At 36.4% G+C, this 15,768-nt stretch overlaps 1 protein-coding gene across 49 annotated transcripts in view; it reads left to right on the forward strand.

Annotated features, from left to right (window-relative positions):
- The window catches only part of Nrxn1 (neurexin 1), a 1,143,874-nt gene that overhangs the window by 808,968 nt on the left and 319,138 nt on the right, over nt 1–15,768 (forward strand). For all 49 annotated transcript variants that reach the window (NM_021767.4, NM_001434104.1, NM_001434105.1 and 46 more), the window contains 1 exon segment: nt 10,715–10,896. In NM_021767.4, the coding sequence (NP_068535.3) occupies nt 10,715–10,896 (182 nt within the window).

Consider the following 15,768-nt stretch of genomic DNA (forward strand, 5'->3'; position numbering starts at 1 on the left):
GGGTTCGGTCCCCAGCTCCGGAAAAAAGAACCAAAAAAAATAAAATAAAATAAAATATTGGGGACCTAATCCAAAGGAAGACACATTTGATTCTCACTTGCTTTTGATCTAATTTGTCACTATTAATGTTCCAGTCATTCCAATGTCAAAAGTCCTGTCATACATTGTCCTGCGTTTTTCCACAGATGGGTGAAATACAAAGATTACCAGAGACAACCATAAAAACAACGCCAACAGCAACACATACACACACAACACTATTACTGTCAAACTTCATTTTCTTTGTTGAACTTCACTGAACTGAAAGAATTTTTCACTTTCAAACACTTCAGTATTTGAATTTTACATTTTATAAACACCCAAATTGCTTGTCATAGTAAGTGGTCCAATATGCCTAGGTTTTCTGCTTCTTGAAATTATCATATAAAAGTAGATGGGTACTTTACACTGAGGAGTGAGTACCATACCTCTTATAATCTCCTTAAGGTGTTTCAGAGCATGAGTTGAGAACAAACCAATAAACAGACATTTTATGTTTTTTTCATTAATATACCTGCTACTGTTACTTTTTTCTACTAAGTGTAAAATAAAAAGTGAGAACTGCTTTACTTTCTCATAAAGCTGTAGGGAAATTCTTCTGTGATAAATAGGGAAATATAACAAGGATTCTATTAAATACAATTTATTTCTTAGGACACTAATGTCACATTTTTCTGCGCTTGAAGTTATCTAACCTTCAGTTATCAGAAATTTGCATTCCATGGAAATTTTACTGTGGTAGCATGCTAGTTTTTTGAGTACTGTCCTTGGATAGTCCTGACTCCCTCTATGTGGCTTTATTCAGTGTTTATCTAGGGATTTAATGCGAGAGACAGAGATAAGACATCATGTTTTTAGAAAGTCTGGATTTCTTCTTTTTCAAAATGTGCTTTCCCATTTATTAAGGTGAATTTACTTATTATATCTGAGAATATTTGATGCTTCTTTTCTGTTCTTTGTGAAACTCTGACCTCAAATTAACTCTTCTCTTTCCAGAACCTTGTTAAATAATCTTTTCTGTCAAAAAAACTTGGGGTTTGACTGAGAGACGAGTGAATTCTTTAAGGTGCTTTATATGGAAAATATTTCAAGTTGCCCTAAGAGTCTTTAGCTAGCATTCTTTGCCATTGTTTTATTATTGAAGATATTTGAAATGACTATTAGAGAAGTATTATTTGAATTACTATTATGATATTGTTTTGTGTTAATTTATATTAAGATGGGCATAGATGGGACCAAATCAATGAAGGGGTGCGTGTGTGTGTGTGTGTGTGTGTGTGTGTGTGTGTGTGTGTGTGTGTATGTGTTACTGACTTTAAAACTGAAAGTGATAAAATGTAAGCTATGTCTTCAAGAATGGAAGTTAAAAAAAAGAAATTCATTGTGTCGTCATCTGATCAGCTGTTGATAGGGACTTCATAATGGTGCCACATACTTTTCTATCTCCACTAAAGCACAGTACAGTGCTTTGTATACAGTTAGCGCTTAAGTACTTCCTATGGAAAACACAGATACTCTTACTTTTGAAGTTTTCTGTCATGTTGCCTTTCTTTGTGTTCTCTGTCTCCATAAACATCTTTTGAATACTCTCTCAACCTTAACTCAAACAGTCTCTTTCAAGGTTGGAAAGATGACTCAGTGGTTAAGAGCACTTGCTGCCCAAACAGAGAACATGGTTAAAATTCTCAGGCCTTATATTATAGTTCACAGCCACATCCTGAATCCCTCTCCTGGCCGCTGTGGAAGTTGCATGCATGTGCTGCACATGCCGGCATGCAAGCAAATGCTCATGCATATACAAATGAAGAAAGCTTTACTTTTTATTAAGTATCATCCATTTCCTGCATCTTTTTCTTGAAATTCACCCAAGCCTCATGGCTTTCGGTGCCCTTAAGGTAACCCCACCTAAGATTGTTGTCTTTTTCTGTTAGGAGAGTTATGAACCCTTCTCCCATAACCAGAACCATTGTCTCTCCTTTAATATTTTCCACCTAGCAATTCACAATCACAGTGAGTGATAATTTAAATGCATACAAATATCAGTTATTAGGAAGACTTCCTTATAGTTTTAGTATTTCTGAAGACTTATTTAGGCAAAAGGATATTCTCAATTGATATGCATGTAATTATTCCATACAGATGTGAGCAAGCTCCAATCATGAGACTACGGTATATTCTTACTCAGTGCATCTCGATATGAGCAAGCTCTAACCATCAGGTGTGCTACACAGCACATGACTCATAGTGCTATGAACCAGCTCTGTTTCGGATGGTAGGACGATGAAGTCCACCTTAAGGCAACACAGCTACATGATTTTAAAACCATAAACCTGTGTTCCTGCCGATGGTTGACCTTGCTAAGTGAAGAGTAAGTGACTGAGTGAATGTCTGGTTTGTTGGTTGAAATGGTCTCAGATTTGGCTGTTTTGCTTAAGCAATTTCTATTTAAAGTTAATTTCCAGAACACACAGTTAATATCTCAAAGATGCAAGTTAAAGGGTGTTACTCTTCAAAAGATAATGTTTGGTGATTTCATTTTTAAGAAAGTAGTATGAGTTTGCACAATTTAGTTAATGTTTCTTTAAGATATATTTGTTTTTTTCCTTTGGTTCTTTTTTTTTTTTCCCCCGGAGCTGGGGACCGAACCCAGGGCCTTGCGCTTCCTAGGCAAGCGCTCTACCACTGAGCTAAATCCCCAACCCAAGATATATTTGTTTAATAGGTGTACAATGTTCTGCCTGTATGTATGCTTGAAGGCCAGAAGAGGGTACCCGGTCCTATTGTAGATGGTTAGAGACACCATGTGGTTGTTGGAAATTGAACTCAGGACCTCTGAAAGAGCATCCCATGTTCTTAACCTCTGAGACATCTCTCAAGCTTTAGTTAATGTTTTTAAGAATCAGATACTTGATGGTGTGGTTTCTTCTCTCCCTCTTCATGTGGCTTTATAGCTTTAATGCAAATCAATTACTGAAATACCTGCCAGAGACATTTTTATAAAGTTCACTACCTGCTTGAGGGAGCCTAGTTTCAGAAAAGAAGACCTAAGTATTCAATGTTCCCAAGGTTATTGGCTTTACAATTACTTTCCTTGACTTGCTTTTAGTTGTAGATCCCTTTATGAGATTTCCTGATCTGACTAGCAGAAAGTCTACTACTTTCTTGTTTTTATTCTCAGTCACATAGCTATGACCAAGACACTTAAAACAGTTCATAGACTTTGAATTCGATCTTGGCAAAAGTTTGTCTCACTTAGAAGTTCAAACTCTAGAATACAAGTATTCCTAGAGGGGATATCGCCTCAATAACATGTTCAAGAAGAAAACAGCTAGTGCTTTTAAAAGAAAAAAATGGTTGCTGTAGGCTTGGTAATAATCCTAACTACACAGGAAACTAAGAGAGCAAGATCACAGGTTCAAGGCCAGGGTAGTCTACAGAGTGAGTTCAAGACTGCATGAACAACTGAGTGTGACTGGGACTCAAAATACAATGTGAAACTAAGACTGGGAATATAGTCCAGTGTGAAAGCCCTGGTCAGCATGAGAGCCCTGCCCAGTGTGAGGTCTAGCATAGTTGAGGCTCATACTCAATCTTCAGTGTGCATAAGCACAGAAAGGATATGTTATTTTCTAAAATATTACATACTGGCTTGAATGTTTAACAATACATCCAACTTTAATTTGAGAATACATATGTACATATGTATGCACACATATAATTGTTATTTGTGTCTCAGTTATAAAGAAGCCCTTAACTGAGGTTTGACCATCATCTCTTTTTCAAGGCACTGTTTTGTATCCCAAAACAGATGGTTTCATTTACTTAAATCAATTCCCTTGTAATACAGAAGAGAACGAAGTAACTGTTCACATGAATTCAATTGGCATGAGTTATCAATAGGGTAGTCTTGGCTTTATAGAATACAAGTGAACACCAATTATGTCTTCTTTTCGAAATGTCTAGATTTTACAGTGGAGCACCTGTTAGGTCTAGTAAACTTGAACCTTACTGATCTCATTGAAACTTTAGAGATATCCATGACTAATAGCACAGACAATGAAGTTCTGTGTGGCTTTCCTGAATACATGCCAAGGTTATACATAATAGAAATCTATGGATCTATTTATACCTAAAATAACATTTTAGGTATCACAGAGGAATACACTTGCATCATGGACATGAGTATTCATCAATGTCAAATTATAAAATGTATGGATGCTACATTTGTGAACATATTCTTCTTTCAAAGGCATAGTATATTGTGACAGCCAATTCAAACACATAGAATACTTATTAGAAAGTAATTTTAATTTTTATTATTTTATTTATTTACACTTCAAATGTTGCCCCCATGAATTTCCTACCCCACTTCTCTTCCCCTTTGCCTCTAAGGCATCAAGACTCTACAAGACCATCCCTTTCCACTGAGGCCAGATAAGGCAGTCCTCTGTTACATCTGTAGTGAGAGTCACATACTGGCTCATGTATGCTCTTTGGTTGGTCACTTAGTCTCTGGCAGCTCAGAGGGTTTCTGGGACATTTCCCTGTTCCCCACCCCACACTGCTGCATATTGAAGATATTTTTATTAATTAAATGTTTTAGGTCAATAGCAAAGGCAAGTTTCTTTATGATCTTGTTGAAATGTATAATTACTATTTGAATTATCTGAGAGAAATGACTTCAGGCTTCAGAGAAGCCACAATAGCTTTGTGCCATGACATTTTCTTGATAGATTTATTTGATGGAACTTCTTACTGAGTAAGCACACATTATTTTTATTTGGAAACAGTGTCTTGGTAGGATGGAGCTGAAGCTTGCTAAGGCTGACTCTTTGCATTCCTATCTCTGTTTTTATGACCAGGTCCCTGATTTGCATTTGGGATGTGTGTCTACACTCATTCTCCAGCACCACTCAAGGAATTCCAATGCATGGGCAAAGTTCTCCTTAGCTTTCACAGTTAGCATTCAATTTAATAAAATTCAACAAGTTATTTTTTAAGTCCAGTGATTTTTCTTTAGTTTTAAGAATTTAAGGTTCTGATAGAACACACAATTGTCCATTTATATCAGACTTAACTTTCTGCCCATCCTGAATATCGCACTGAGCTTCCTCGATAGGACTCTTATTATTAGGGAATTGTTTATATTTACTTTGATCAATAGTCTAGAGATAACAATGAACTAACAATTTCTTACTTGGGTCTTTCTTGATCTTTATTAAAACCATACTTATTCTCTTTTATCTCTAGTCTTTTTATGTACATGGGTTGAGTTTGTCCATTGTTCTAAGTCTACCTTAAACCTTTTAATCTATTACATTAGTGTAATGTAATCTTGTATATTTTTTCCTAAAAAATTAAACATTGATCCAATAGTGTTTTAATTTCATGAGATAATTCAGTGAACACAAATGCTTTCACATTTATGTAGACAAAGACTGATCTATAATTAGGTGTTGTTGATAATAATATTGTTGTAGGCTTCACAATTTACTTATTTTACAGTTATTAGATTTTGTAATCTATGGTGATTTTTATTAATTTTTCTTTCTATGTCCTTCACTTCACAGAATATGTCCTTACATTAAAATGCTCAAAAGATTGAATTAAAAGTGACATATAACATGCTGATAGGAAGAATAAAAGCTGTCATTTATAATTGTTTTAATTTTCGTCTGACATACTGGCAACTTTCTCTGGATAAAATACTATATTGCTGTTACATTTAATTGAAACATAATGGCCTGAATGTTTCATGTTGGTTACAGGATGACATTTGAAGTTTCATAGGCCTTCAAAAACAATCTTTTATTTATGTTCTTATGAGTTAGAAGCTAATCTTTTCAGAACTTAATTACATTATTGTGTGTGTAGCAAGCATCTGGAGCAACGAATAACCACACAGTCCTGTGCACAGTAACTGGATTTCCTTGTCAGGGAGTTTCAAGATATTTGGGGGAATATATGAGTCTTGGTGAAATAAAGTGAGTTTGAGATGGGAGTACTTTGGGAGGGGACAGCTGATAAGAGAATAGGCAGCAAGATTATGTTCTTCATGTGCACAGTTGTGTTCATTAAAAGCTGCGAATGTTTCTTGCTATAACACTACAGACAATGCAAACAAAAATTGGAACCCATGTATAGTATTTGCACGCACTTATTGCGGCATAACTCCGTTGACATTTTAGAATGTGAACCTGATGGCACCAGCTTTGTTAATAAATTTAGGGCGAGTAATAAAGACCACCGAAAGGCATTAAGTGCAGAGATTGGTAAAATCCACTTTAGGTTTGAGTGGTCCACATGCTTTAGTGTGGTGATGGATGCCAAGGTCAATTTGTCCTCACTCACTGATATATCAATCCTTGGCACCTAGAAACATGTCTAAGTGGACAAGGAAGCACATGGCTCCATACCCCTCCACACTGATATAAAGCTTAGAGCTGCAATTAACTTATGCTCCTATCTATCTGAAATCACACCTACAACAATAGCACATGCTAATGTAAGAGCAAACATTTTTAAAAGATAGGTTCTAGTTCTTTTTTCATAGATGTAATTTATGTAACGATCAAATGAAGTACACACACACACACACACACACACACACACACACACACACACACACCACACAGCCTTGCTAGGTGATTTATGGTGCTGGGTGAATATTTTGTGTCTCTCAAAAACTCCCATGTGATGTAATTTAACATAACTTCTATAGTCTACTAATAGTGAAAGTAAATAGCAATAATAGAATAGATTTATGAGAAGAACAGTGCTAACCCAAGGAAGGAAATACAGGATGATAAGTAAAAATTGTGATGCATAAAGTCTGTTATTAAAAGATAATTGGTTTGAAAATAAATTTGAAATCCAAAATTTCTCAAAGTGCTAATAGTAAAATAAGCCAGTACTGTTGCAGTGTTATTGTTTATTCTTTCTTGATCCTTGGGTATGCACATGCAATCATGAACACACGCACACACACACACACACACACACACACGTGCATGCACATACACATACATACAAAACACACACACATACACACATACAAAACACACGCACACACACATACACACACACACACACACACACACACACACACACACACACACACACACAAAATCTACCCTGAACACTCTCCATAGGCTAGAATGAGGGCTTCCTAGCTGCTTCTGTGCATGCACTCATATACCTATATAAGTTCTAGAAAGCAGTGTTGCTGGTCTCATCTTTCCAAAAGAAGTCCTATATTCTTAAATATAGAATAAGTCCTTAGCTCAGAGCCATGTGAGCATTATATGACACAGCTGGAATTTGAAATGAGGTCCACCCTAGCTAGAGTTTATATTGACCATTTCTACGTTCTGGTGGAGCAAACATGCCATCTTTGTAATTGACAAAGACATGTAGTTAGTGAATTAGAGTTTGGGATTTCAACCCAATATTCTAATGTCTTTTATTATGAGGATCATTTTTCTAGCTGTGTGGAAGGAGGGATTTAAGAATATAAAAGATTTTTAATACTTTGATACAAAGTACAATTTTGTAAGAGAAGTCAGCATGTATGAGTGAGTAGACGGCTAATTCTTTTCTTTAGTATGAAACTGTGCTGTTGAGTTGCACTCAGTATAGTGACTGTGGTATATATACAGGGTAATAGTAGACACAATGAAGAGAGCAGCACTTAGATAAACCTGCAGACAAAGAGAATCGTGACAGAATCATCATGTCTCTTTTAGTGAACCTAAAGAATCATAAAGTTGCCATATGTAAGAACGATCAGTGAGTAATCTGTTGGTGTTAGTTCTCCACCACCACACACAGGCGTGGGTACAATGCTAGTGTCCAGGTCTCACTGGGAAGACATCGTTAATTCAAATCCTGAAAAATTATGTCTACATTATAATTATTCCACCAAAGCTATAAGCAGTAAGATAAACACTTTCAGGCCAATAATGAAGCCTTTATAATTGTTTATAGAGAACTTTGAGAAGCAACCTCACCATGTGTCTATGTGTTCAAGCATTGTGTGAGAGGAGGAAAAGTACAGATCGTAAGGTGACCAGGTCACTAATCATGAGAAATACTAACATATGATAGCTAGTTTTGATGTGATAGACTGAAATGTACAGTCAACTTTTCCCAGGGTGTTTTGGTGTAATAGAAACAATAGTGTAATAAAACCACACATCCTGGGGCAGGAGTCTAGAAGTCATGGTTTAAAGCTTTGCCCTAACAAAATGTTAACTATCAGTGAACTCTTATAACTGAACCTCCTCAAATACAACACAGGATACTTATCCTATATCCAAGGGATAATGAAATAGGCACAAAAGTTACTTTTGAGAGTTCATATTCAGCCAGTTCAGATTCAGTTCAGATTCAAGCTCAGGCTACAGTCCTGAAAATAGGGGGCAGTGGCAGGAATTTGCAGCCATCCTGAATGAAATCTCATCTCAAAATGTAACAATTATAGTGAGTAAATGCACCGATATGTAGGTGGGTAAATACAGATTGAGATGCACCAGTCAATGGAACCTAATGTTATTTGCAACATGGCTCCTTCATGTGGATAATTCCCAAAGAGAAGATGAGACTTTCCAGTCAGGTTTGCTTCTGTTAAAGAGTATCTGTAGTTCAGAGCATTCCTGCTAGAGCCCCTTCACATGCATTCCATTTTATTGACACTCTTCACAGAAACAGTTAAAAACTCATTAAAAAAACTCATTAATAATTTTTAAAAATGGCAAATAGCAAGCCAGAAAAAATTAAAATGTACAAAGAGTACTTTCTTAGTAATAGTAGGATGAAGAGGCTTCTGGGAACATGGAACATAAAAAACATCTTAACAGTTTTCTCACTGCTGTAACAGAGCACCCTACAAGGGCGACTGAAGGAAGGAAGGGTGTAAAGTTCAGTGTGACTGACGATAGAGACCACAGCAGCAGGGAAGGTCTGCACAGGTCTCAAGCAGCTTTTGACATTGTGTCTACACTGGGTCTAGAAGCAGAGGCCAGACAGTAAGTGGAAGTCGGCTGTGAGATCGGAGGGCCCAAAACTAGTGATTCACTTCTCTCAAATTCTACCTTAGAAGGTTCTATAACCTTTCAAAAAGGTGCCACCACCTGGGGACCAAATATCCAAACCCATGAGCTAATCAGAGATGCTTCAAATTCCAACCCCATCTAATGGACATTCCCTTTCCCTCCCTTCTCTTCCCTTCCTCCATTCTCTTCTTTCTCATTGGTTAATGAACATATTGCTTTGCATTTGCCTGGCGAAAGCTATCTATGAACTTCCTTAGCCCTTTTATTTTAAGACCCGGTCTCACTATGCTGTCAGGGCTGGGTATGAATTCAGTCTGTGGTCCAGGCCAGCTTTGAACTTGTAAATTTATGTTTAGTGTCTCTAGTAATATAGTCTGGAAATATAGACTGCTACATTCAGATCTACTTCTATTCGCTCTCTCTCCCTCCCTCCCTCCCCCTCCCCTTCCCCTCCTTCTCTTCTTCTCTCCTTCTCTCTCTCTCTCTCTCTCTCTCTCTCTCTCTCTCTCTCTCTCTCTCTCTCTGCCTCTCTTATTTCTCTCCATCTCTGATTATTCATTTTATTTAATATAGGGATATTTTGCCTGTATGTATGAATATCTTCCCCATACATGACGGGTGCTTGCAGAAGTCAGAAGAGGGCATTGAATTCTCTCTGAACCTGGAGTTATAGATGATTGTGAGCCATCATGTGGGTTCTAGGAATATAACCTTGGTCTGCCATGAGAACAGCATTTGCTAGTAACCACCGAGCCTTCCCTTTAGCCCCTTTATCCTCTTATACGTTTTCTGTCAAAAATATCTTCCTAATCTTCTTCTTCAAGTGATTCCTTAGTTTCAATGTGAGATGCTCACAATTCAGCATTGTGGTACTCTACTGCTTTCAAACACGGGATAATGCTGGTATCTCATCCTATGGTACAATCCTAACACTCATGACTGAGACCATAGCATTATTCTCCGTGCTGTAAACCAGTATTTACCTGAAAGAAGTGAGTGGTGAGGGACTCTCTAGGATGCTGTCTTGTCTCACAGATAGACACCACATGTCAAGTAAGAACTGACTCCAATGGATGGTATCTGTTACATGTATTTGTTGATATGATTTCTGGGCTATATGGGTATTAATTCATAATTTATCTTGTGTAATATGTAAGAAAACCCTGTTCCCATCAAACTTTGATTTATGGTCTGTTTACTGCAGTTCTTTCCCCTGTTCTCTATGACCCTGTCACATCTACGTACAACCTTGTTTCACAAACAAGTTGATATGTGTTTCTGCTGCCTTCTAAAGCCTTCAGTCAATGTTTCCTTCTAAAAACTGACAGGAAAAATGAAAGTTCATTACATTCTATGCTTGTCCAACTCAATTGAGAAAGTTGAAATCTACAATTTCTTCTGCAACACCTGCTGGAGGATTTAATGAGTACATTAAAAACTGAGTGACATCACTGTTTTTGTTACAACTCTTCCTCTTTCTTGTGCAAGTTTTGTTGAAATCTATTATTTACTTTGCCATAACTCTGTGCGTAATGCCAATGTTTTATTGCTATATCAACATGACATCGGGAAACATAGACTTAGTATATTGATACTAATGGCATGTGTATTTTGTTTTACAGCTGGGACGACGTATATCTTTAGCAAAGGTGGTGGACAAATTACATATAAGTGGCCTCCTAATGACCGACCCAGTACACGAGCAGACAGGCTGGCCATCGGGTTTAGCACTGTTCAGAAGGAAGCAGTGTTGGTGCGTGTGGACAGTTCCTCAGGCCTGGGTGACTACCTTGAGCTGCACATAGTAAGTACTTTTCAATAACCAATAGGCTGAGCATTTGCTCTTCACTATTAACCGTATATATGTTTTATATATATACATATATATTCCCCCTTTGGCTTTTTTTCCAAATGCAATATGAATATGGGATAGAGGTAATAAGTGACCGCACTACTGTTATTGCTAGCATATAATTCATAAGAAGAGAGTTATCTTTATTTTTGAATCTGAAATCATGTCAATTTTGTGCTTGCAAAGACATTCTGGAGTGAGTTTCCTATCTAGGCAGATGTTCCAAGTTAATAAAGTAAGTTACTGCTCAGTAGCGCTGTACCATCTGGCTGAAGCAGGGGTTGCAGTATTGGTGGCATCTAAAGATCTGGATTCAGTGTTCTTACCTCTTGTCTTGCCAGAGTAGAAATTGTCTAAAGTTATATGGTGTGGGAGGAATGAGGGAAGGAAACTTGAAAGATGTGAGGACTGAAGTTGGGGACATGAAAATGGTAACATGATTGTTTCTGGGTCATTTTGTACTAGCTTTGATAACTGTCAGGAAAGTTCTGAAAAAACTATCTTTTTCTGTCTCAGCCCCACTGAACTTCACATAGAGACTCAGCCAGCACATAGTAAAAGGTGAATAATCACTTATGAAAGGTTTTCTCCCTAGCTTCCATAATGTGTTTTATAGCTCAGACTCTCCTTTTTAATCCTACTTTTAAGGAATTACCAAGTGCAGTTGTAATTCTTCATTTCTGCAGTTCTCTGTATAATTAAGGAAGAAGACACACATAGTTTAACCTCTAAGGAATAGAAGTATTTTTCTGTTTTGCAAAGTCACAAACAGGAAAATATGACAGCTAAGGAACTCTAGATCTGGGTATGTACATCAGTGGTACAGGGCTTGTGTAATATGAGCAAGAGACAGGGTCCATCCCCAGCAACATTGAAAACAACCCAGCAGACAAAATATCTAAGGGGATTGTGCTTCACCTAGAGGAAACTCCTCTTGAAGTTGCAGATGCAGTTGATTCTCCACAGCCTCCTTCTATACTTGAGTACAATGGTCTCAGTCACTTGATCATGGAAAGCTGCTCACTTTGTTTATGTTTGCCTCTCCTTGTTCGGTCTTCACCCAAGTGCTAAGTCCTCAAACATTTTCTTTCTTCATAGAAACTGGCTCTACACATCAGTCCTAAGTAATTAGGAAAACCACCAGTCATTATACTACATCATCACAGATTGACAAGGTTTTAATTCTGGAAGATTATATTAGCTTTTTCCTTAATCTTATTTTCATGTTAGATTTCCAGAATTTTCAGTAAGTCAGGTAAGGGTTCACATTGACCACAAGAGCTGAATGCATTGCTAATCTTAGGGGGAAAAATAAACAGAAAATAACACCTCAGCAAACCATTATTGAACCATTGTAAATTTCCATGCACTTGTCATAAAATGGCAACCCTCAGAAAGTAATTTCAGCTGCCTTTCAGCAAATACCTAACAATCAAAATTGAAAACATTTGGATTTTTATAGCATCATAAATAAATGATCAGTTGAGATAAACTTCACAGGGCAGTAAGGAATCTTGCTGCTCAGAGTAATTTTGACTTTCAAAATATATTTGCTCAGCTCTGATTTAAGGGCTCTGATAATATATATATGAAAGAAAACAAAACCTTTGTCCTTCTAAGAGAAATTACTTATTGATCTGCAGCCAATTACACTTTTAGCCTGAGAAAGACTCTGTAATGATCACTGTGAAGTGGTAAGGGGCTGTTATTGGATTACCCAAACTACTGATGTTTATTTTATGGACAAAGGGATTGGTTTAGTGTGTTAACCATTTTGTTTAAACTCTGACCAACTGTAAGTTTAAGCTTCTTTAAAGTAAATAATTGACAATTTCCATGTATGCAGCCAGTATGTGTCCTGCATGGCTCCTCTCCTGGCCACAGATGTCTTTGCTTCCTTTCCTCACAGACCTCCTGTCAGCCTTGCCTTGCCATTTATTTTGGATTCAGTGTTTATCTTTTACTACATAATCTTTTACTTGGCTTAGAATTTTTCAAACTTTCCTTCCCCTGAGAGTTTGTCCTCATTTGGGTTATGGATATTAGTTTCCTGGGATTCCCAACACAGTTGAAGTCAGCCTTACCTAGTATCTTCTCTCCATCCATCGTCTGCACATGTTCATCCATTAGCACTCAAAATCCTTTTATTTGGACATGAGTCACATGCAGTTGACATTACCTGAATCGTTGGGTTTGGGTTTGGTTTGCCTGTTCCGTTGGTTTTAGTACAGAGATGTAGCTCTTAATCCCTTTTGTAAATGGATTCATGAACTGATAGAACAGAAAAACGTAAGGAGAAAACTTACAATCAGGAAGGTGGGAAAACAAGGTAAGGGGGAAATCAGAAAGTGAAGAGAAGTCATCTGAGAAGAGACATGCGATGATGGAGGCTTTGCTTTTACTCACTGTGTGAAGCATGGCAGGAGGTATGGCTTTTGGGACAAATTGTCCTTGAATTGGTTGTCCTACCTCTGCCTCCTAGTAACTGGCATTAGAGCCAGCATGCTTGGCAACTACGGTTAATATTAATAACACTAAAGAATTGATTTAGCTGCTTATTAGTACAACTGTCAAATTTATACTCGTTTTTTAAATAAGTTCTGTGGGTTTTTTTCAGGATCAGAAATTTAAATTTAAAGCAACATGTAGAATTTTAGAATATTACTTTTGTTTGTTTTCATAAAAATATCACAGATTTAAACTTACTCGTATAACATGTGATGTGTCATATATACATATCTGATATATATACACATACTTTATATATACACATACATTATATATACACATACCTTATATATACACACATTGTAAATATAATGTTCATGTTTCTATGTATGTACGTTAGAATTTTGATTACCCACTGTATGGGCAGGATGTTTTATGTGAGCTTTCTAAGTCAGCAGTGTATAAACTCTGTATGGATCTCATCTAAGAATCTTGCTCTGTCTTTAATTGATAGAGAGAGGCAATAAACAGGAAGGTTGATTGCATCATTAAAAGATGCTCCATTCTTGCTAAAAATGTATAATGCTGTTTCAATTAGCTAGCTCTAAAAGTCTGATTGACATGTAATTTCAGAGAAGATTTGAATATTTGGTGTGGCTTATCTTTTTCAGAGTTATCAAGTTTGATTTCATTGGAAGATGTAATCACATTTAAATTTTGATTAACTGTGAACCTTAAAAAATAGAACAACTTGGGAAAAGTTCACTTTGAATCCAGTGTCCTAATTTTGATAGATTGATCTTCTTTTATTAATATAAATGCCATCAATGAAGAGTTCAAAGCCAGGTGGATTATTGATTGTAAGAGCTTATGAGGAAATGAGGAATGGTGAAGATTTGGAGGAAAAAGCTATTAAGATTTTATGACAGAATAATTACATTAATTAAACATTGAAAATACTGAGTCACAAGCTAAGAGTAAGTCTTTAACTTTTTAGTAGTCAAAAAAGTACTTATAGACAAAATTTAGTTTCCATAGAACTCTGAGGACATCATCTAGCTTCCTGTTGACAACATAGAAAAAGGACATAATTGATCATTATTTTATAGCAAGTTTAATTTAATTGATGCCAATTTATAAATATTTGATGCAGAATCGTTTGTTGTTTTAAGAAGGCATATGGTGAAATTTTTTGTTCAATCATTTAGCTTACCTTCAAAATTATTCTATTCATTATATAAACCTTACTTTATCATTAAAGATTCTTTAGTTAGTTCATATTTTTCTCTGACTTTCTGTTATGGAATGTTCCTTATAATAATGATAATGATTAATGAAAACATATAACTTTGCAAGCCTCTACCCTAGAGTTTATTGAACATCTAAATTACCTCATGTTTATTTCACATGTAGTAGATATGAAAAGGGTAACATTAATTAGATATTACATGTATATGTGATAGATAAAGCATAGGTTTCTTAAGATAAAAATATAAAGTGTCTTCTGAAATTTTTTACTATAAACATTTCGGTGACTGACACTGGGGGCTTTTAGTCCATTAAAAATATATGCACAGATACCAGGTACCGAAGTTAAATCAGGAACAGATAAACCAGTTAAACAACCCCATAACTCCTAAGGAAATAGAAGCAGTCATTAAAGGTCTCCCAACCAAAAAGAGCCCAGGTCCAGACGGGTTTAGTGCAGAATTCTATCAAACCTTCATAGAAGACCTCATACCAATATTATCCAAACTATTCCACAAAATTGAAACAGATGGATCACTCCCGAATTCCTTCTATGAAGCCACATTACTCTTATACCTAAACCACACAAAGACCCAACAAAGAAAGAGAACTTCAGACCAATTTCTCTTATGAATATCGACGCAAAAATACTCAATAAAATTCTGGCAAACCGAATCCAAGAGCACATCAAAACAATCATCCACCATGATCTAGTAGGCTTCATCCCAGGCATGCAGGGATGGTTTAATATACGGAAAACCATCAATGTGATCCATTATATAAACAAACTGAAAGAACAAAACCACATGATCATTTCAATAGATGCTGAGAAAGCATTTGACAAAATTCAACATCCCTTCATGATAAAAGTCCTGGAAAGAATAGGAATTCAAGGCCCATACCTAAACATAGTAAAAGCCATATACAGCAAACCAGTTGCTAACATTAAACTAAATGGAGAGAAACTTGAAGCAATCCCACTAAAATCAGGGACTAGACAAGGCTGCCCACTCTCTCCCTACTTATTCAATATAGTTCTTGAAGTTCTAGCCAGAGCAATCAGACAACAAAAGGAGGTCAAGGGGATACAGATCGGAAAAGAAGAAGTCAAAATATCACTATTTGCAG

Source organism: Rattus norvegicus, chromosome 6, assembly GCF_021556685.1.
Source record: "Rattus norvegicus strain SHRSP/BbbUtx chromosome 6, alternate assembly SHRSP_T2T, whole genome shotgun sequence".
NCBI lineage: Eukaryota > Metazoa > Chordata > Mammalia > Rodentia > Muridae > Rattus > Rattus norvegicus.